The 20,890-nt window shown below is 43.0% G+C and overlaps 1 protein-coding gene across 1 annotated transcript in view; it reads left to right on the top strand.

Moving 5' to 3' along the window:
* PHYH (phytanoyl-CoA 2-hydroxylase) overlaps positions 1-20,890 on the top strand; it is a 61,657-nt gene that overhangs the window by 24,353 nt on the left and 16,414 nt on the right. The window contains exons 2-5 of the mRNA XM_073619511.1: positions 2,012-2,067; positions 9,935-10,045; positions 13,207-13,375; positions 17,623-17,704. Of these exons, the coding sequence (XP_073475612.1) occupies positions 2,012-2,067; positions 9,935-10,045; positions 13,207-13,375; positions 17,623-17,704 (418 nt within the window). The remainder of the gene's footprint in view (positions 1-2,011; positions 2,068-9,934; positions 10,046-13,206; positions 13,376-17,622; positions 17,705-20,890) is intronic.

Here is a 20,890-nt window from a genome sequence, read left to right as displayed (position 1 = left end):
GTGCTCCCTAAAATGAACCAACATTGTGTTTTGTTTTGTTTTTTTTTTTTTTTTATACTGAAATGTTGTGGGGTTTTTTTTTTTTTGGGGGGGGGGGGGGGGGTTGTGCTTAGGTGTAACTTACATTTTTGACAATTTGAAAAAAATTCCATTACATAGGGGACAAAGTCCCTTTTTTATGTGAGTTTATTTATTTATTTTTTGGTGATAGGTTTTCTTTAATGAGACATTCAAGGTCTAAAAGACCCTGCACGTCTCTCCTGTGCTTCTGTGAATATAAGCCCTCTGTTCCTTTTTCTTTAGAGCTCCAGTGAATGTAATGCAATGCACATCGCACTGCATCACATTCTTTGACGGCCATGGAAACTGTGAACGGGGACCCGGAAATTTACATGTGATAACAACTAGAAGGGGTGGAGAGAGGCCCCGTCCCACAGATGGGCAAGCGGAGCCCGAGATGCATAGTGGGGGGGACGTGTGGGGAGAATTGGGGTAGCACCCTAGGAGCCAGCACCAAACTTCTGGTCACCATGGCGACCTGGGGTTTGTCAAGCCCTATATATAGCTATTTTTTAGGTGTTGTATAGGATGGGGAAGGATTAGAACGCCTCTTTTGGTTGCCTTCACCCTTTCAATTTGTCCTGGTGATCGTTATCACCTAGACAGAAAGTGATGGGAAATCCAAAATTTCACAGTTGTTTTGAGGGCGAACAATAAAATGACAGGGGTTTTAAACCTTCCCTACTTTTATCTGCTTGTGCATTATAACATGACTACAGGAAAAATGCAAGGGCTTACACTGCTTTTATTTTTTTCAACTGGTACCACTAGCATGGGAGCTCTTCCCCAGAGATATCATCTAAGCATACCACACTTTCAGGCTGGTATCTGCATAGGTGGAGGGCCAGTGAGAGTGTTGCCTTTCTCCCATTATACCAACGCAAAACTGACACTGGACAACAGCACTTGTGTTTAATTCAAGTCAGTACTAAAAATAAATGGTAAACTTGGGTATAGTTTATGAAATTGCTCAGTTTTGCTATTTTTTTTTTTTTAATTCAGTTACTTATAGCGCCGTCAATTTACGCAGCGCTTTACATATACATTGTACATTCACATCAGTCCCTAACCCTCAAGGAGCTTACAATCTAAGGTCCCTAACTCACATTCATACATACTAGGGACAATTTAGACAGGATCCAATTAACCTACCAGCATGTCTTTGGAGTGCGGGAGGAAACCGGAGTACCCGGAGGAAACCCACACAGGCACAGGGAGAACATGCAAACTCCAGGCAGGTAGTGTCATGGTTGGGATTAACAGTTAACAGATATTTTAATGGGTCAGGCCTAATACAGGCCATACCTACATATATATTTGATGCAACTGTTCAATCAATGCATCTTAATTGAAATCAGATTTTTTTTTGAAAGTTCATTTAATGAAACGCAAATTTCAGGATTGGTTGAAAACAAATTACTGATGATGGCTAGCTTGAATCTGAATATTGAAACATTTATTATCGGATTGATACACACAGTATATGACCAGCATAATGAATGATTACTTGCATGGATAAGGTTATGTTCATACATCTCTGTACATATTTTTGACTATTTTACTTAAATCTGGAGTCTTCATAGCTCTTTGTACAGACCTGTGATCTCTGAATAATACAGCTGCTTTCATGCTATAATTACCACTGATATCTCAAGATATTTGCCACATGACTTTAGAGATGTTTATAACATAACTCAGTGGTACAGTAAGCATTGACATGCATGTAATATATGGGCTTTGCCCTGTTAGATGGGAACACCTGATATGCACAAATCACATTTTCAATAGGGCAGCACTGCAGTGGAACAGCTAAGATCGGCTCTAGGGGTATCCCTGGATCCCGTCTTATTTTTCATTTAACAGTAGCTATGCCATGCATTGTTTGCAAGCAAATTGTGTTGTGTGTGTGTGTGTGTGTGTGTGTGTTTTTTTTCCTTACATAAAATTTCAGACTGCTGTTCCTGTATCAGGACAGGTTTCAACTGTCAGTCATCCAACAAGATTTCAGTAAGTATGTTTGCAGTCTGAATCCAAAAAGGGATTGAGTTTATCTTCAAGAGATCCATTTTTTTTTTTTTTATGTAAACAGGTTTTTTTGGTTCTAGATTATCCATCAGGTATTAACAGGGAACTTAAAAAAAAAATAAATTTGAGGGACAATCATACAAATTGCAATATATAAACTAACAGTAATCTATAAAAAAAAGTCCCATAGAGGAAAACATATATGTATTTTTATAATAAATGTGCAGTCCTAATAAAACTGGGGGGGGGGGGGGAGTGCAATCCTGACACCCATATGTACTCCTCAGTATCAACTGTATGTGTACAGAAGTTAGAAAATGCATAGTAATGAGCAATTTAGGCATGATTCGGCCAAAAATAGCAAGATATAAATAAATAGCCCATTAAAAGTAGGGCCATAGCTCTTTTGGTCCTACTTTTGTTGTGAGCCACAGGAGTGCACTTCGTTCTGCACTCCTGTGACCCATATTTAGCCAATGGGGCTAAAGCAATGTCACTTAGCTGGTCCAGATTCTGGAGAGATCCCCCAGGGATCCACGCAGATGCCTGGACAGGGTGCTTGCTCAGCATCTGGGCCCGCCACTGAGAGCCTGACCCAACCGTTCCTGCCCCTGCACAGCCCAGCACTGCATTGAGTGCTGGAGGAGCAGAGAGCCGGTGACTCTGCTCACTGAAGACCTGAGAACCGAGCAATCAGCAGTCTGAGTGCTTGGTTCTCAGGTCTTAGAGGCAGCAGGTGACAGATGCAGTATTGGTCCACCTTGGCTTGCATGTGTAGGGCAGCCCACTCATTTCAATGTGCTTTCACTACCCAGGGAAACGCAGGGGAAAAAGTCCCTGATTCTTTTGTAAAATTGTGATGCACCATGTGGTTTGGAGCAGGCGAAAAACATGCGGTCGCCAATGCATGGGCGTGCCATTAAGAATTATTGGCAGCTCTGTGCATCTGTTAAAGAGCAGGACATTTCTGTATGTGTCATAAAAGTGCACAGTTTTTTGTAGTTTCCAATAATTTTTATTGGCCGAATTTAGATGATACATGCAAAACAACTATAAATGGTTGAAAAAGTCATTATCAAGCATATTCGGGCAACGGTATGATTCAAAATAGTAAATGACATATAAAGAGACATTGCTTCTACACCCCCTTGATAGTAAATTTTCTCGACTCGTCAGGTCATTTCCCAAATAGCTAGTCCGGGGATAAAAAAACATCACTTCCAAGAAGGATGGGAATTGACAAAAAGGAAGAGAGTATGTAGAGTATTCTGTGCAATGGAAAAACTCAATGCCAAGGTTCCAGGAATGCTTTCAAACTCTAGGTGTTTCCTGAAAGATGGGTGAATCCAGGGTTCCCATATCTCTTCAAACTGGGGTATTTTATCAATGAGGATGACTAAGAGTTTCTCATTGACCATTATCCATGAGAGTTTGGTCTTAGGCCCAGTTCACACTTGTGCGATGCGAGAACCCTGCGAATCCACTGCGGGTTCCCGCATCGCACCGACTCGCATGGCAGTTCACACTGTCATATGCGAACTGCTGGGGAGTGTCAATGCATTAACGATACCCCCAGTTCAGCTTGCATATCGCACTGCGAACTGACAGTTCGGACATGAATCGGATCGCACAGGTGTAAACAGCCATGCGATCCGATTCTGGTCCGAACAAAAAAAAGGGTCCTGTGCATGTTTGGACCGAATGCAGTACAATATCAGCCATACTATCTGTATGGCTGAAATCGCATCGCACAGACATTACATGTGATGTGAACAGCAGTGCGCTGCGAATCACATGCGATGTCTGGCATTGCACCAGTGTGAACTGGGCCTTAAGCATATAGAATGATATTCTATGAGATTTCCATGACCCTTTTTTTCGCTTTTCCCGACGTGCATAAATGTGAACCAAGCCTAAAAAAGGAAATGGGCATCCAACAGGGGCACAGACCATAATAAAGGAAGTTTTTTAAATGCAGAATGGGGAAACGTTATAAGCTGTATCAGGGTTTTATTGTTGCCTTTTTTCTTTGTTAGGGAGATTCTCTTAAAATTTTGTGTGGTACCAGGGCAGAACATGATGTGAAATCTCCCCAACAGGGACACAGGTGGCAATAAAAATATGACGTACTGTATGGTATAACCTATTCCCACTTTAACCAGACCCAAACAACATTGTTGGGCTTTAATGTGTGCCCAATATAGTGCTTTCAAGTGACTTTTTAATTTATATTTTAACTATAGTTGAAAGCTCCCAGAAGCATCACAGTGTAAAATAGAGAATCCCATACCATTCAAAGCTCTCTGGCTCTTATTGTTCTCTGAGGCTGACATGCCAACATGGGAATTGGTGAACTGCCTAATCCCCACCATGCTCCTTCCTCCAATCCTACACATTTCACCCAAAGTATGGTCTTAATCCTAGATGATTAAGGTATCGGAGGAGGAAGAAAGACTGGTGAGGATCACCATCAGTTTTAAAGTAAACATGGAAAATGCCAAACAGCGGTGCTTGGCTTACTTTTGTTGATTTTGCTTGAAAAATAAAATGCTAAAAATGATTTCCCCACTCTAACCATGTGACCTGTGCATTAGCATAGGTCATTGTTTTGCATACTGAGCACAACATTTTGGGATAACTTTTATATATGCCACCTAGTTTGTAGGCAGCATAAATTATGAAGCCGTCACCATTGAGAAAAGCTGCACGTTTACATTAAGAGTCTGCAAGTCTTTCTGGGAGGACAGTTTGACCCTTGTCCGTGTGCTCCACAATTTCCAGACATGGAAGTCTTGTGAACAGCTAAGGTTGTACAACAGCAAGCACTGCATACTGATCTCTAGGGAGCTAATACAGAGGACATGCTAACCTCAAATGAAGTTGTTGGTAATACGTTACTTAGACAATTTTATTATTATTATTATTATTATTATACAGGATTTATGTAGCGCCGACAGTTTACGCAGCGCTTTACAACATTAGGGCAGACAGTACAAATACAATTAAATACAGGAGGAATCAGAGGGCCCTGCTCGTTAGAGCTTACAATCTAGGAGGGAGGGTCAAGTTATACAAAAGGGTAATAGCTGTGGGGGATGAGCTAATGGAAAAAATAGTGCAGTTGTTAGATGGAGGCAGGATAGGCTTCTCTGAAGAGGAAAGTTTTCAGGGATCGCCTAAAAGTGGATAAATTTGGAGACAGTCTGACAGATTGGGGTAGGGAATTTCAGAGGATGGGCGAGGCTCAGGAGAAATCCTGGAGGCGCATATGGGAGGAGGTGATGAGGGAGCTAGAGAGCCGGAGGTCTTGGGAGGAACGGAGATGGCGATTAGGTTGGTATTTTGAGACTAGGTTAGTGATGTAGCTGGGGGCAGAGTTGTGGATGGCTTTGTAACTTATTGTTAGTATTTTGAATTTAATTTGTTGGGTGAGTGGTAGCCAATGGAGGGATTGGCAGAGAGGGGTAGCAGACACTGAGCGGTTTGTAAGGTGGATGAGTCTGGCAACCGCATTCATGATGGACTGAAGGGGGGATAGTCTATTTAAAGGTAAGCCAATGAGGAGGGAGTTGCAGTAGTCGAGGCGAGAGATAACCAGGGAGTGAATCAGGAGCTTTGTGGTTTCATTGGTTAGAAAGGGACGTAGTTTAGAGATGTTGCAGAGGTTGAGGCGGCAAGCTTTGGAAAGTGATTGGATGTAGGGCCGAAAGGAGAGTTCAGAGTCCAGGATAACGCCAAGCACCCTGACGTGGGGACGGGTGGATGGTTTTGCCATTGCTCTTGACAGAGAAGTCAGGGGAAGAGGCACGTGGGGGAGGAAATATTATAAGCTCGGTTTTGGACAAGTTGAGTTTGAGGAAGTGGTGTGACATCCATACAGATATGTCGGTTAGTAAGTGATGCGTGAGGAGACTGATGGAGTGAGTTGAGCGGTGGAGAGATAGATTTGTGTGTCATCAGCATAGAAATGATATTGAAAGCCGTGAGAGTCTATCAGCTGACCCAGGGAAGAGGTGTAGATTGGAAATAAAAGAGGTCCAAGAACAGAACCTTGGGGGACCCCGACAGAGAAGGCAAGAGGAGTGGAGGAAGTAGAATTGTAAGGGACACTGAAGGTGCGTTGGGATAGGTAGGATGAGAGCCACTGAAGAGCACAGTCACGGAGACCGAGGGAGTAAAGTTTTTTGAGGAGGAGGGGGTGGTCAACCGTGTCAAGGGCAGCTGACAGATCCAGAAGTAGGAGTACAGAATAGTGTCCATTGGTTTTTGCAGTTAGTAGGTCATTTGTGAGTTTTAAAAGAGCAGTTTCTGTGGAGTGTTGAGGGCGAAATCCAGATTGAAGGGGATCAAGAAGGTTATTTTTAATGAGGTGTCATGGTTATGCAATAGATTTTGTCGATCAGCATACCTGTCTCCATGTGTTCATCTCTAGAGACCAGCTGACCCTCACCTGACTGCTTTTGTAACCTCTCCTCTAAGCATGGCCCCACCCCAGGCCCTATCAGGGAACCCTATATTAACCTGTGCACTGCAAGCCAGCAGTACTAATCAACTATTGTGTGTTAGCCTCTGTGTGTACTTGCTGTGTTTCCTTCATCTGATTCCTGTTACCAACTTTGGCCTGTTCTTAACTATTCCTGTCTGCTCGTGACCCTGACCTTTGGCGTGTTCCCGACCATCCCTGTTTGCCTGTAACCTTGAACCTTGGCGTGTACTCTGTTGTCCTTGTCTGCTTGTGGCCCTGACCTTGGCTTGTCCCTTACTTTCCTTGTTGTTCCAGCCTGCTGCCTCCTTCCTCTTCTCCTGTAGTCTAGCGTGAGCTGTGAGACCCACGGGGGCCGCGACCTGGAGCCAGACTGCAGCGCAGTCCATCCTTACCATTAAAGGCTCTGGTGAACACCTGCTGGCTCTTAGACTCCGCGCCCTGGGGAATCTATGCTCTAGCTCCCAGTGGGATCTGTGTCAGTGATCCAGTAGACCTGCTTCCTGAACCTCCCAGGGTTCAATCCGCAGCAGTCAGCCATAGGGTCCACTACCTTGCGGTGCACTCCTGATCCCAACAGTGTGCATCTGTCACCCAGCCTCTAGGTGACCTGACATGAGGTGGTCACTCGGTTGTAAACCAGGCGCTCAAGTAGTTTAGAGGAAAAGGGGAGCAAGGAGATAGGGCGTAGGTTGTTAAGATTGGTATGGTCCAAGGACGGTTTTTTTAGTATGGGAGTGACCAGTGCATGTTTTAGAGCATTGGGGAAGATGCCAGAGGTGAGGGAGAGATTGAAGATGTGGGTTAGAGAGTGTAGGATGGGGTCAGAGGGCGACCATAGCATTTGAGAGGGAATAGGGTCCAGGAGACAGGTGGTTAGGTGGGTGATAGAAAGGGGTTTAGCAACTTCATCTGTAGTAGCAGATTTGAATAGGGGGAGTGTCAGTTGTGCCTGTTGACATGGGGTCTTAGCTAGGGGAGATACCTGTAGAGTGGAGATTTCATCACGGATTGTATCAATCTTGTTTTTGAAGTGATTAGCGATCTCCTGGGCAGTGAGTAAGTCAGTGGGTGGAGGACCAAGTAGAGCGTTGAAGGTAGAGAAGAGTTTACGGGGACTGGATGAGAAGGTGTTAATAAGAGTTGTAAAATAGGTTTGCTTGGCAGTGTGGAGGAAAGAATAGTATTTTGGAGGGCAGATTTGTATTGGTTGAAGTTTTTGAGAGACTTAGTCTTGTGCCACAGACGCTCAAAAGCGCGACTACGTTTTTGAGAATTTTAGTGTCATCTGTTTGCCAGGGTTGTAGGGGTCGAGGCCTGATTCTGCGTATAGTGAGGGGAGCGAGCTTGTCCAGGGTGGAGGACAGGGATTTATTGTAGATGAACGTGGCTTGGTTGGGGCAGGACAGGGGAGAGATTTTGTCATAGAGGTGGTCAGTAGCACAATAGAGGAGAGGAGTTGAAGTTGCGAAAGTTTCTACGGGTGATGGTTAGGCGATTGGAGGGAAAGGTGGTGGAAGACAGGGGGACCCATTGCTTTAGGTCAAATGAAGAGGTTAGACTAAGAAGTTTAGAAGTAGCAGGAGTGTGTGTATTAGCAGGGATGTTGAAATCACCGAGAAGGATTGTGGGAATTTCCGAAGAGAGAAAGTAGGGTAGCCAGGCATCAAGGAAAGTCGATAATGGTCCAGGGGGCCGGTAGATCACAGCAATTCTTAGGGAAGTAGGAGAGAATAGACATATACAGTGGGCTTCGAATGATGAGAGGGAAAAAGAGGGAGGAGAGTGAATAACCTGGAAGGTGCTCTGGGGGGATAGGAGGAATCCCACTCCACCTCCCTTGCGTCCATTAGGCCTAGGGGAGTGAGTCCAGTGAAGGCCACCCTGGGAGAGGGAAGCAGGAGAAGGGGTGTCATGTTCGTGGAGCCAGGTTTCGGTGAGAGCAAGTGGATTAAAGGAATTAGTGACAGAGGTCATGAACAGCAGTGAGTTTGTTGCAGACAGAGCGGGCGTTCCAGAGGGCGCAGGAGAGAGGGAGACTGGCGTTGGGAAGAAGAGGAATGGAGACTAAATTGCGTAGATTGCGACTACTGTCAGAGGGTGTAGGGTGATGATGGGTGTGTTGGGTACAGTTAAATAAGGGAAGCCCAGGGTTTGGGGAAATATCTCCAGCGATTAGAAGAAGCAGAAGAGTAAGGGAGGTAGTATGAGAATAGGATTTGTATGAGGGGACATGCTTCAGTATCCTGGGGGGGTTTGTTAGCAAGTGGGCTTAGAGTTAGAAAGAGGTGATGAGTGCAGTAATAGGGGGAGAGGAGACGTGAGGGTGATATGTACAGATTGTGGGGTGGAGCAGAGGGGTGAAGAAAAGAGTTTGAGGAGAGAGGCAGCAATTGTGAAAAGGAGGATAGGTAAAGAGTGCATGTTTCAGAGAGGAACATGAGATAGTTTGAAAATGGGGTCACCTGCAGTCTGTTGTAGTTTGATTTGTGCAAATCGCTGAAGTACAAGAGCAGAAGTGCCACTTATTTAAAGAACCCCACTTCTTTGGAAGAACCCCTGTATGTGACTGAGCGGAGCGAGCGCCGCCCATATACACATAGCCGAGTCGCGCCCAGTCCCTGTGTCCATCATAGGGCGGGACTGGGCGTGACTGTGAGCGGAGCTAGCCGAACCTAGCCGAGTACACTCGGCTGTCTGTATATGGGCGGCGCTCCCTCGCTCAGTCATGCCCATCCGGTGAGTGAAGCCGAAAGTGTCCGAGAGCCGCCGCAAATCACGGCTATGTATCTCGGCGCCGGCAGCGCCATTTTCAAACTCCGCTATCTATGTATATCGGCGGCCGGCGATCGCTCTGCTCACAGTCAGCGGGGGATCACAGGGGATCGGTGTATAACACGCACCCGCGATTTTCCCCTGCTTTTAAGGGGAAAAAAGTGCGTGTTATATGCTGATAAATACGGTATATATGTAAGCAGTCAGTCAGTTTTCAGTTTGCAGGACATGGGGGTATAAACGCAGATTATACAATTTTTCAGTTATGTTTTACTTCCCCGGTAGGAATTGTATACAAGTAAACTGGAATTAAGGGTGTTTTTTTTTTTTTTTTTTCTTATGTCAACCACAATCCTGATGAAGCCACCTGTATAAATATTACTTTAGTTTTGGCAACACAGACTGAATTAAGAAGATATATTTTAATGAGCTTTTTTTCTGTTTAACACTGAGTACTTTGTATTTCTGTAGAGTAGATTTTCGTCTTTACTGTTGATTATAACGGACAATTGTTCACTTGTGTATTGCATTACTGTCTGCATCCTGAAAGAATGACAAGGTTCATGTTTCTTCTGTACTTTCTCTTAACAGATATACTTTGGATAATAACCTGCTGACTACAGAACAGAGACATTTCTATGAGGAAAATGGCTTTCTTGTTGTGAAAAATCTAGTGTCACACGAGGACATTGATGACTTTAGGTATAAAGAGGTTTTAGTGCATTTAAACAAATTCTTTTTCATTCTATAAACGAGTATATCCAAAAACATTGGCGACAACTATTATGATGTATACATGTGTGTCTATGTTTTAGAGACCCTAGAGAATAAAATGGCGTTTGTTGTAATATTTTATGTCACACTGTGTTTGCGCAGTGAATTTAAAAAAAAAAAGAAAAAAGAAACAGTAAAGTTGTTTTTTGTTTTTTTTTTTTTGTTTTTTTTATAATGTGAAAGATGTTATGCCACGAGAATCGTGATCTTTATTCTAAGCAAAAAAATCTCATTTTAGCCAGAATCGTGCAGCTCTATACAAACCCTGGCTTTCTAAGGTTTAACAATAGCAATGGAAATAAGTTTTTAGACCTATCAAGGCAATTATCACAACAGTGATCAGCCAACTGTGTTTTTGGGCACTCATAGATGTGGGTTTCTCATCTACCTGACTGTCATCCCATGTCTGCAGTTAAACAGTCATTGAAATGGAACTACACTGCATCTGAGCGCCACAAATCAAAAACGCTATTTTGATAAATTTTTGATATTCAAAGCAAACTCTCCCACCCATCCATGTCGCTACGCTTTATTTTGCTTAGTAATCACATTGAAAACCACTCCCTAGCATTTCTGGCAGTGGCCATCTTAAGTAAAGGCAGATGAATCATGTAGCATTTACTTCATGGAATCCATCTGCCCTTGGCTCAGGCAGGAAGGTGTGCTTAGCTGAGAAAATCTCCTCCCCTCCTGACGACTCCTGGGATGTATGACATCATTTGCCTAGGCATGGAAACCAGGAAGTAGCTAAATAAATGTAAAAAAAAAAAGTTTAAACTAAGTAAATATAATATACTACATTCTAGCAGCATAAGGATTAAAAATAGTCCATGTTGACTGAGAGAGTGAAGTTCCACGGAAGTAAAGTTTGCTAAAAAAAAATGCAGAGTATACTACGCCCACATGGCCATGTCTTTCATTCACACACAGCTGTGTGTGTGAATCAACTGCAAGCCCCAACATCCTTTGTGGCTTTCAGCTTGGAGTTCTCAATAATGCTGGAGGGGCAGAGCAGAGAGCGGGTGACAGAGCACCTTGGTAGTTCATTGATTTTTTTTTTTCCTGTCGGATTGTATCTGCTTGCCCATACAGGATGTGCAGGCACACAGATACACTGGCAGATCTGCTGGAGACCTGCATGGCACCATCGATCTGCTGATCACTGATGCAATGCTTTACAGGCTCCAAATAAATAAATGCACTTTTTTTTTTACCTGAAAAAAATGTGCATTTATTATTCTAAAAAGTGAACTTATCCTTTAAAGATTTGGTTACAACAAGCCATGTAGGTTCTGTTAGGGTTACATGTGGGATTAGTAATTTACTAAGAAAGAAAAGATTGATTTTTCTCCAGATACTGCCTTTCTGTCAAGAGAAAGCATTTGTATTTGCCAAAACTGTTCTTACCATGAAAAAATAAAAACCAATGCAGCCACCGTATCTAAGAACTGAGCCACAATATTTTTGTTCTTTAGTACAGATATACTTCTAAATAAGTTCACCGCAACAGTCAGTAAATATTGGGTCTAATTACATTCTCTGAAAAATACAGTTACTGTATATTGTACTGTATATATTTTATATAAAATACAATAATCAAAATATAAAACGGCAAGAATAAAAAATCATCAGTTGCGTCAAAATCTAGTCTAGTGTCTGTCAAAATAGCCCAGAATATTTACTTAAAATACACAATAGTTTTCATATTAAGCTAAGCAATGGATTGAGCTTGATATAGCAGATTCAGTTGGTGAAGACAGTTTTAAGGAATGTCTATTTTTAAGTAGAGGTTTACCCAAAAACGTTTTTACCTGTGAACAGATTAGGGTTGAACAACACAGATTAAAACCCTAAAAAAATCAGATTAGGGTCTACAACCCCAATTCTGAAAAAGTTGGGATGCTGTGTGAAATATGCAAAGTTGAGCAGTTACAATACTATATCAGGCAAGAATGGGAAAACCTTCCTCTCCCAAAACTCCATCGACTGGTCTCCTCAGTTCCCATATATTTACAGGATGTTGAAAAGAGGGGATGCTACACCGAGGTAAACATGGCCCTGTCCCAACTTTTTTGATGTGTTGATGTCATCAATTTCAAAATGACTTTTGCCATTTTAAGAAGAAAAAATACATTTCCTTAGTTTAACCACTTCAATATGGGGCACTTTCACCCCCTTCCTGCCCAGGCGAATTTTCAGCTTTTAGCGCTATCACACTTTGACAATTGCACGGTCATGCAACGCTGTACCCAAATTAATTTTTTTACCATTTTCTTCCCACAGAGCTTTTCTTTTGGTGGTATTTAATCACTGCTGGGTTTTTTTATTTTTTGCTAAAAAAAACACTTGATAGGCGACACTGATGAGAAGGCACTTATATACAGCACTGCTAGGTGGCACTGATATGTGGTCCTTATGGGCAATGATGGGCAGCACTAATGGACAGGCACTGAAAGGCATCACTGATTGGCATCAATGATGGGCACTGATTGGTGTCACTGGGTTGGCATCACAGATGGGCACAGAGTGGCATCACTGCTGGGCACTGTTGGGGTTGCACTGTAATCAGGGCACTGATGATCAGTGCCCCTGATTACCTATACATGTGTCCAGTGTGAGGAGATGCCGCTGATCAGCTCCTCTCCTCACACTCTGCCAGAGCCAATAAACAGCATCTCCTTGTTTACATGTGATCAGCTGTGATTGGACACAGCTGATCACATGGGTAAGGAGATCAGGGTCACGCCGTGTCCCAGAGACACAGCGTGCCCGTGATTGCTGTGCCCCGAGACTGGGTGATGTCATATGACGTTGGCCCAGAACGAGAGCCGCCCGCTCCGCCGTAATTTTACAATACGGATGGCGGGAGGAGGTTAATAAACATTTGATATGTTTTCTATTGTGAATAAAATTTGGGTTTATGAGATCTGATTTATGAGATTTTTATGTAAATGTTACAGTGTGTTCCAACTTGGAATTGGGGGCTGTAGTTTAAGGAAAATAGATTATAAGCAGCTTGTAAAGGTAAATAACATTAGATAAGAATTCTTCATAACCACTGTTACTTTTTAATTTATGACAACATATAGGGCGGTGTTTGAGAAGGTGTGCAAGAAAGAGCTGACTGCACCCGGATTGGTTGTCATGCGAGATGTAGCCATTGCTAAATCAGAATTTGTTCCAGACCAGAAAGCTGTTACCAAGATTCAGGAATTTCAGGAGATTCCTGAACTCTTCAGATACTGCTGTCTTCCACAGGTAACCCTTTTAGTTATCTATGACATTAACAGATGTACAGCTTATCCTTTATGTTTTACAATTTTGGTGCCCTCACCCCTGCTGAATTATTAGATGTAAATTCACAGATTTTTAAAGACTACCAACACTAATACTAAATCTGAAAAATAGCTGGCATACTGTAAATTTTTAATTAATATAAAATGCTTTCACCATTAGTATGTTATCCCAGAGACAGTTTTAGTATTGGTATTCATTTTTTTTTTTTTTTTTTAAATTAAGAATCATCACATGTAGTTCATTATAAAAACCTGTAACGTAACATGTAAGTGTTTAATCCTACACATTTTACCAACATCATATCATCAGTCCATTAGCTTGTACCTAAACACTGTGTACTTTTTAATGAACAATTATAGATATAAAAAATGAGAATGGAATAGGCAGTTCTAAGAACAGTGGTAGCCAGCAAAGGGCATAAAATCAAAATAAATATAGGCCAATGGTGTAAATAATTATTAATATTAGTTAAACAGTATTTAAGTGGTCTTTATTACCAACCAGTCACTGCCCGCAATTGAAGTTCTAATTGCTCCCTATTTAATGCAGTGGACCAGAGAGTAAGTTGTTGGCCAATTCAATATTTATTGACCCATAATAAGTTGAAATTTGCAAAAAAAGAGTACCTTTAACACTGCTCCTCTGTGGGTTCCCTGCAGCGCAGGTGCAGAGCTGTACCCATGGGTTTTCATGCAGGTTACTTATTTTTTGCGATACGACACTGCGTTACTTTAACTGACAATATCGTGTTCGTGCGGCGCTGTACACAAATAAAATGTTTTTTTTGTTTTTTCTTTCCACACAAATAGAGCTTTCTTTTGGTGGTATTTGATCACCTCTGCTGGGTTTTTTTATATTTTTTTGTACTATAAACAAATATAAGACCTTCAATTTTGAAGAAATTTATTTTCTGCTATAAAACATACCCAATAAAATGAAAAAAAAATCTAATTTTCTTCATCAATTTAGGCCAATATGTATTCTGCTACATATTTTTGGTAAAAAAAACCCCAATAAGCGTATATTGGGTTGCGCAAAAGTTATAGGGGATAGATTTATGGCATTTTTATTTATTTTTACTTGTAATGCCGGTGATCAGGGATTTTTAGCGGGACTGCGACGTTGCTGACATTTTTTACACTTTTTTTGGGAACCAGTGACATTATTACAGTGATCAGTGCTAAAAATATGCACTGACATTGTACTAATGACACTGGCAGGGGAGGGGCTAACATCAGGGGTGATCAAGGTGTTCCCTGGGTGTGTTTACTAACTGTATGGGGGATGGGCTGCATAGCAGAAAGACAAGATCTCAGTGTAATCCCCTGTCAGAACAGAGATCTGGCTTGTTTACTTTGGCAGATCCCCTTTCTATCTCTGCAGGGGAACTATCGCCAGCGAACATCGAGTGGGCTCCCACGCCCACACAAGTCCGTGCACGAACCAACGTACACCTACAACGATTTGCGCAGCTGAACCACGTTGCTGCAGTATAACTGCGGCAGGTGGCCGCCAAGCGGTTAAAGAAGAGCTCCAATCTGGAAAAAAAAATTAAGTCAGCAGCTACAAATACTGTAGCTGCTGACTTTTAATATTATTATTATTATTATTATAATACAGGATTTATATAGCGCCAACAGCTTGCGCAGCGCTTTACAACATGTGGGCAGACAGTACGGTTACAATACAAATCCATACAAAAGAGATCAGAGGGCCCTGCTTGTTAGAGCTTGCAATCTAGAAGGGAAATATAAGGACACTTGCCTATCCAGGGATTCCACACTGTCGGCACAACAAGCCGATTCATCAATCCGCTTCAGGTGCAGGCGCTGGCTTTGTAAGTAAGGGAAACCGACAGTGAACCCTTCAGGCTTCACAGCGAGTTTCCTTCTGCGCATGTGCGAGTCTTGTTGTGCTTTCTGAATGGTTCCACCATCTTCTGGGACCTGTGTGTGTCCTAGAAGGCAGCAGAGGGAAGGAGGAGGGGCCGAAAATGTCGTAGATCGGTGATCTTACCCAGAAGTGGGAGGGGGTACCTGTCAAAACCAGGTACCTGCTCCCCCCCAAAAAGTGCCAAATGTGGCAGTGGAGGGTGCAAACAAGCAGAGATTCCACTTTTGGGTGGAGCTCTGCTTTAAAAAATGCACCTAAGGCCTCATATTGCACACATTTTTAGGCGCGTCGAGTGTTTAAGCATTAGTAGATTTCACTAGCAGGAATATTTATTCTGGCCATTTGGAATGCAATAACACTCAGAAGCACAAGGTGTTAATCTGGGAAAAACCCTAATCCAAAACCTTTGTACTTTTTGGCAGGAGCGCTATATATGCATCATAGATCCTTATTCTGAACATCACTGAGAAGAAGCTAGTAGAGCAAATTTTACAACCCTGGTAGAAACCTAATTTCATCATAACACCACCTTGTAATTGGCTTCTACTAAAGATACAGTATATTTAAAGAGGTTTTGATATGAACAAGTAATTTATCAGCATCGAAGATGCCCTGCTAAATTTGACAGGGTATGGGGAGGTTGGCTTGATGTACCAGGGTTGGCTCCAGTAGATTTGGTTATGAATAGGATATTGGGGTAGAATGTCTTAGATTCTCTAGTGTTGATTTCTAATATCTGTTTCTTGAGTATGACTTAATTTTGCAACTCTACTGTAATTGACTTTTTTGGCCATTAGGTGGGGCTGTGTTATGTTCTTTTTAGATGGCTAATGCTTGAAAGTAGCTTTGCAATTCTGGATTTGTTTATGTACATCTCAGTTCTGTACTGCAGTGTGTGCATTTCTGGAATTAGTATGCTTGAATTTGTTCAATTTAATGTTATTCCTGATTAAAAATTAGGTTTTGGAGCCCAGCGTCATTTATCACATTTCGGCAATAGGCCTTTGCATTCTGGAGATTTATAAATGGTTAAACCAGTGTGATTAGCTTTAATGGACATGGTGAAGCCAGGTTTTCATTAACCTTATGGTAACCAAAATTGGTTCTTCCATCTGGGAACTAAAATAACTTTCAACTCATCAGTAAACCTTTTTATTTTGCAAATTGTTCTTTTTATAGATGTACCAAATTTAAAAAAAAATCTAAGAACAAAATAGATGAAAATGTTTACACAATACCAATGACTGAAGAAAAAAAATCAGCAAAAAAAGCCCCCTGATCCATTCCAGGCCACATGCCCTCAACATGGGGGTGGAACGAGTGCGTGCTGCCCCTCCACCCCAAAGCACCTTGTCCCCATGTTGATGGGGACAAGGGCCTCATCCCCACAACCATGGCTGGTGGTTGTGGTGGTCTGCGGCCGGGGGCTTATCGGAATCTGGAAGCCCCTTTTAACAAGGGGGGGCCCCCAGATTCCCCCCCTATGTGAATGAGTATGGGGTTTGTGACCTCATAAGGGGGCGGTGCTGCCAGGTGGCCCTGCCTCTTACCTATATAAGAACTGTCACACGGCGGAGCCTGCAGTTTGCATCCAGCCTCCATGTCACCGGGAGTGTGTTTTTATTTTTCAGGTGCAGCAGACGGCGTGATGGACAATGGATTTACAGTGGGACACTTTTTTTTTTTTTTTTTTTTTTTTTTTTAATAAAGGAATTGTCAAACTCCTTTTTATTACTTTTTGACACTTTATTTGGTGAATGGGTAGGGGTACCCCATACTCATTCACATGGGGGGGATCTGCCCGCAGTTGCTGGCCACAGTTGTGGGAATGAGGTTCTTGACCCCACGCCGTATTTTTTTTTTTTCCTTTTTATTCAGCTGTCAGCTGGGGAAGCCCATTGACAGCTGATAACTCATTGGTTGTTAAGGACGCCACGGCTGGCTTCCCGGCCCTACTCCTTAACAACCAGCTTATACTGCACCCTGATTGGGCAAAGCTTTGCCCAATCAGGGCGCAAAATGGACTGTGCAGAGCAATCGGCTGGGTGAAAACCCACCGAACACCCTGCAAATTTGGGTGCTGGACGAATGGGCCGAACAGCCAATGTTTGGCCCGAACTCATGCCAGGCCCGAACCGTTCGCCCAGCACTATTTATCAGAAGCTGTATTGTTTGTGCTGCTAACTTGCTATGGATAGTAGTCACAAATGCCATACTAATTTATAGTGCGCCCAAACCCTAGAAATTACATCTTTTATAAAGTCGGTCTTTTACATTTTGCTTGGTTTAACTAGATATATGTAATTGTTACTTAGATTCTGAATTATGTGGAATGCTTCCTTGGTCCGAACATTATGTCCATGCACACAATGCTAATAAATAAGCCTCCTGATGCAGGTAAGTAGCCGCCCAGGCAAGTCGGTACCTAAAGCTTATTATAAAATATATTTAAAGGCAAACTATTAATATTTAACTGATATGACTGGCTTTGATCATTCTTGCAATCTAATTGCAAAATGATCCCTGCTTTCTCTTGATGCACAGTACATTCTAATTTACTAATGTTCCTGACTAAACCATTTTCTATGTACCTGGGGTAAAATTCAGTGCGGTTGGGTCAGTTATTATTATTATACAGGATTTATATAGCGCCGACAGTTTACGCAGCGCTTTACAACATTAGGGCAGACAGTACAAGTACAATACAATTCAATACAGGAGGAATCAGAGAGCCCTGCTCGTTAGAGCTTACAATCTAGGAGGGAGGGTCAAGTTATACAAAAGGGTAATATCTGTGGGGGATGAGCTAATGGAGAAAATAGTGCAGTTGTTAGATGGAGGCAGGATAGGCTTCTCTGAAGAGGAAAGTTTTCAAGGATCGCCTAAATGTGGATACATTTGGAGACAGTCTGACAGATTGGGGTAGGGAATTCCAGAGGATGGGCGAGGCTTGGGAGAAGTCCTGGAGACGGATATGGGAGGAGGTGATGAGGGAGCTAGAGAGCAGGAGATCTTGGGAGGAACGGAGATGTTGATTAGGTTGGTATTTTGAGACTAGGTTAGTGATGTAGCTGGGGGCACAGTTGTGGATGGCTTTGTAACTTATTGTTAGTATTTTGAATTTAATTCGTTGGGCGAGTGGTAGCCAATGGAGGGATTGGCAGAGAGGGCTAGCAGACACTGAGCGGTTTGTAAGGTGGATGAGTCTGGCAACCGCATTCATGATGGACTGAAGGGGGGATAGTCTATTCAAAGGTAAGCCAATGAGGAGTGAGTTGCAGTAGTCAAGGCGAGAGATAACCAGGGAGTGAATCAGGAGCTTTGTGGTTTCATTGGTTAGAAAGGGACGTAGTTTAGAGATGTTGCGGAGGTTGAGGCGGCAAGCTTTGGAAAGTGATTGGATGTGGGGCTGAAAGGAGAGTTCAGAATCTAGGATAACACCTAGCACCCTGACGTGGGGATGGGTGGATGGTTTTGCCATTGCTCTTCACAGAGAAGTCAGGGGAAGAGGCATGTGGTGGAGAAAATATTATTATAAGCTCGGTTTTGGACAAGTTGAGTTTGAGGAAGTGGTGTGACATCCATACAGATATATCGGTTAGTAAGTTAGTGATGCGTGAGGAGACTGATGGAGTGAGTTGAGGGGTGGAGAGATAGATTTGTGTGTCATCAACATAGAAATGATATTGAGCTGACCCAGGGAAGAGGTGTAGATTGAAAAAAAAAGAGGTCCAAGAACAGAACCTTGGGGGACCCCGACAGAGAAGGGAAGAGGAGTGGAGGAAGTAGAATTGTAAGTGGCAATGAAGGTGCGTTGGGATAGGTAGGATGAGAGCCACTGAAGAGCACAGTCACGGAGACCGAGCGAGTAAAGTTTTTTGAGGAGGAGGGGGTGGTCAACCGTGTCAAAGGCAGCTGAAAGATCCAGAAGTAAGAGTACAGAATAGTGTCCGTTGGTTTTTGCAGTTGTTAGGTCATTTGTGAGTTTTAAAAGAGCAGTTTCTGTGGAGTGTTGAGGGCGAAAGCCAGATTGAAGGGGATCAAGAAGGTTGTTTTTAATGAGGTGGTCACTCAGTTGGTTGTAAACCAGGCGTTCAAGGAGTTTAGAGGAAAAGGGGAGCAAGGAGATAGGGCGTAGGTTGTTAAGATTGGTAGGGTCCAAGGACGGCTTTTTGAGTATGGGAGTGACCAGTGCATGTTTTAGAGCATCAGGAAAGATGCCAGAGGTGAGGGAGAGATTGAAGATGTGGGTTACAGAGTGTAGGATGGGGTCAGAGGGTGACCGTAGCATTTGAGAGGGAATAGGGTCCAGGGGACAGGTGGTTAGGTGGGCGATAGAAAGGAGTTTAGCAACTTCGTCTGGAGTAGCAGATTTGAATAGGGGGAGTGTCAGTTGTACCTGTTGACATGGGGTCTTAGCTGGGGGAGATACCTGTAGAGTGGAGATTTCATCACGGATTGTATCAATCTTGTTTTTGAAGTGATTAGCGATTTCCTGGGCAGTGAGTAAGTCAGTGGAGGACAAAGTAGAGAGTTGAAGGTAGAGAAGAGTTTACGGGGATTGGATGAGAAGGTGTTAATAAGAGTTGTAAAATAGGTTTGCTTGGCAGTGTGGAGGAAAGAATAGTATTGCGTCCATTAGGCCTAGGGGAGTGAGTCCAGTGAAGGCCACCCTAGGAGAGGGAAGCAGGAGAAGGGGTGTCATATTCGTGGAGCCAGGTTTCTGTGAGAGCAAGTAGATTAAAGGAATTAATGACAAAGAGGTCATGAACAGCAGTGAGTTTGTTGCAGACAGAGCGGGTGTTCCAGAGGGCGCAGGAGAGGGGGAGGCTGGTGTTGGGAAGAAGAGGAATGGAGACTAAATTGTGTAGATTGCGACTACTGCCAGAGGGTGTAGGGTGATGGGTGTGTTGGGCACAGTTAAATAAGGGGGGCCCAGGGTTTGGGGAAATATCTCCAGCGATTAGAAGCAGAAGAGTGAGGGAGGTAAAATGAGAATATGATTTGTATGAGGGGACATGCTTCAGTATCCTGGGGGGGTATGTTAGCAAGTGGGCTTAGAGTTAGAAAGAGGTGATGAGTGCAGTAATAGGGGGAGGGGAGAAGTGAGGGTGATATGTACAGATTGTGGGGTGGAGCAGAGGGATGTAGAAAAGAGAATTTGAGGAGAGAGGAAGCAATTGTGAAAAGGAGGAGAGGTAAAGAGTGCATGTTTCAGAGAAGAAGATGATAAAATTTGGAAATGGGGTCACCTGCAGTCTTTTTATAGTTTGCTTTGTGCAAATCGCTAAAGTACAAGAGCAGAAGTGCCACTTATTTAAAGAACCCCACTTCTTTGGAAGAACCCCTGTATGCAGCCCCCTGTATGTGTTCCCCCGTAAGGAAGGCCTTGTTTTTATACTGTGTGTTGGGTGTGGGTTGAATCTGGCAATTAATCAATTAGGAGGGCATATTAGGAACACAGCTAGCAGGGCATAACTTTCACACCACAATCAAACTGCAAGGGGAGTAAAAGAACAAAATTGTAAAGATAAGGGACCCATAATTTAGGTAAGACTTAATGGCTAAATAAACATTGAAATA

The sequence above is a fragment of the Aquarana catesbeiana genome, linkage group LG03 (assembly GCF_042186555.1).
Source record: "Aquarana catesbeiana isolate 2022-GZ linkage group LG03, ASM4218655v1, whole genome shotgun sequence".
Lineage (NCBI taxonomy): Eukaryota > Metazoa > Chordata > Amphibia > Anura > Ranidae > Aquarana > Aquarana catesbeiana.
Note: the sequence above shows the minus strand (reverse complement) of the source record. Positions and strands in the feature narration are given on the sequence as shown.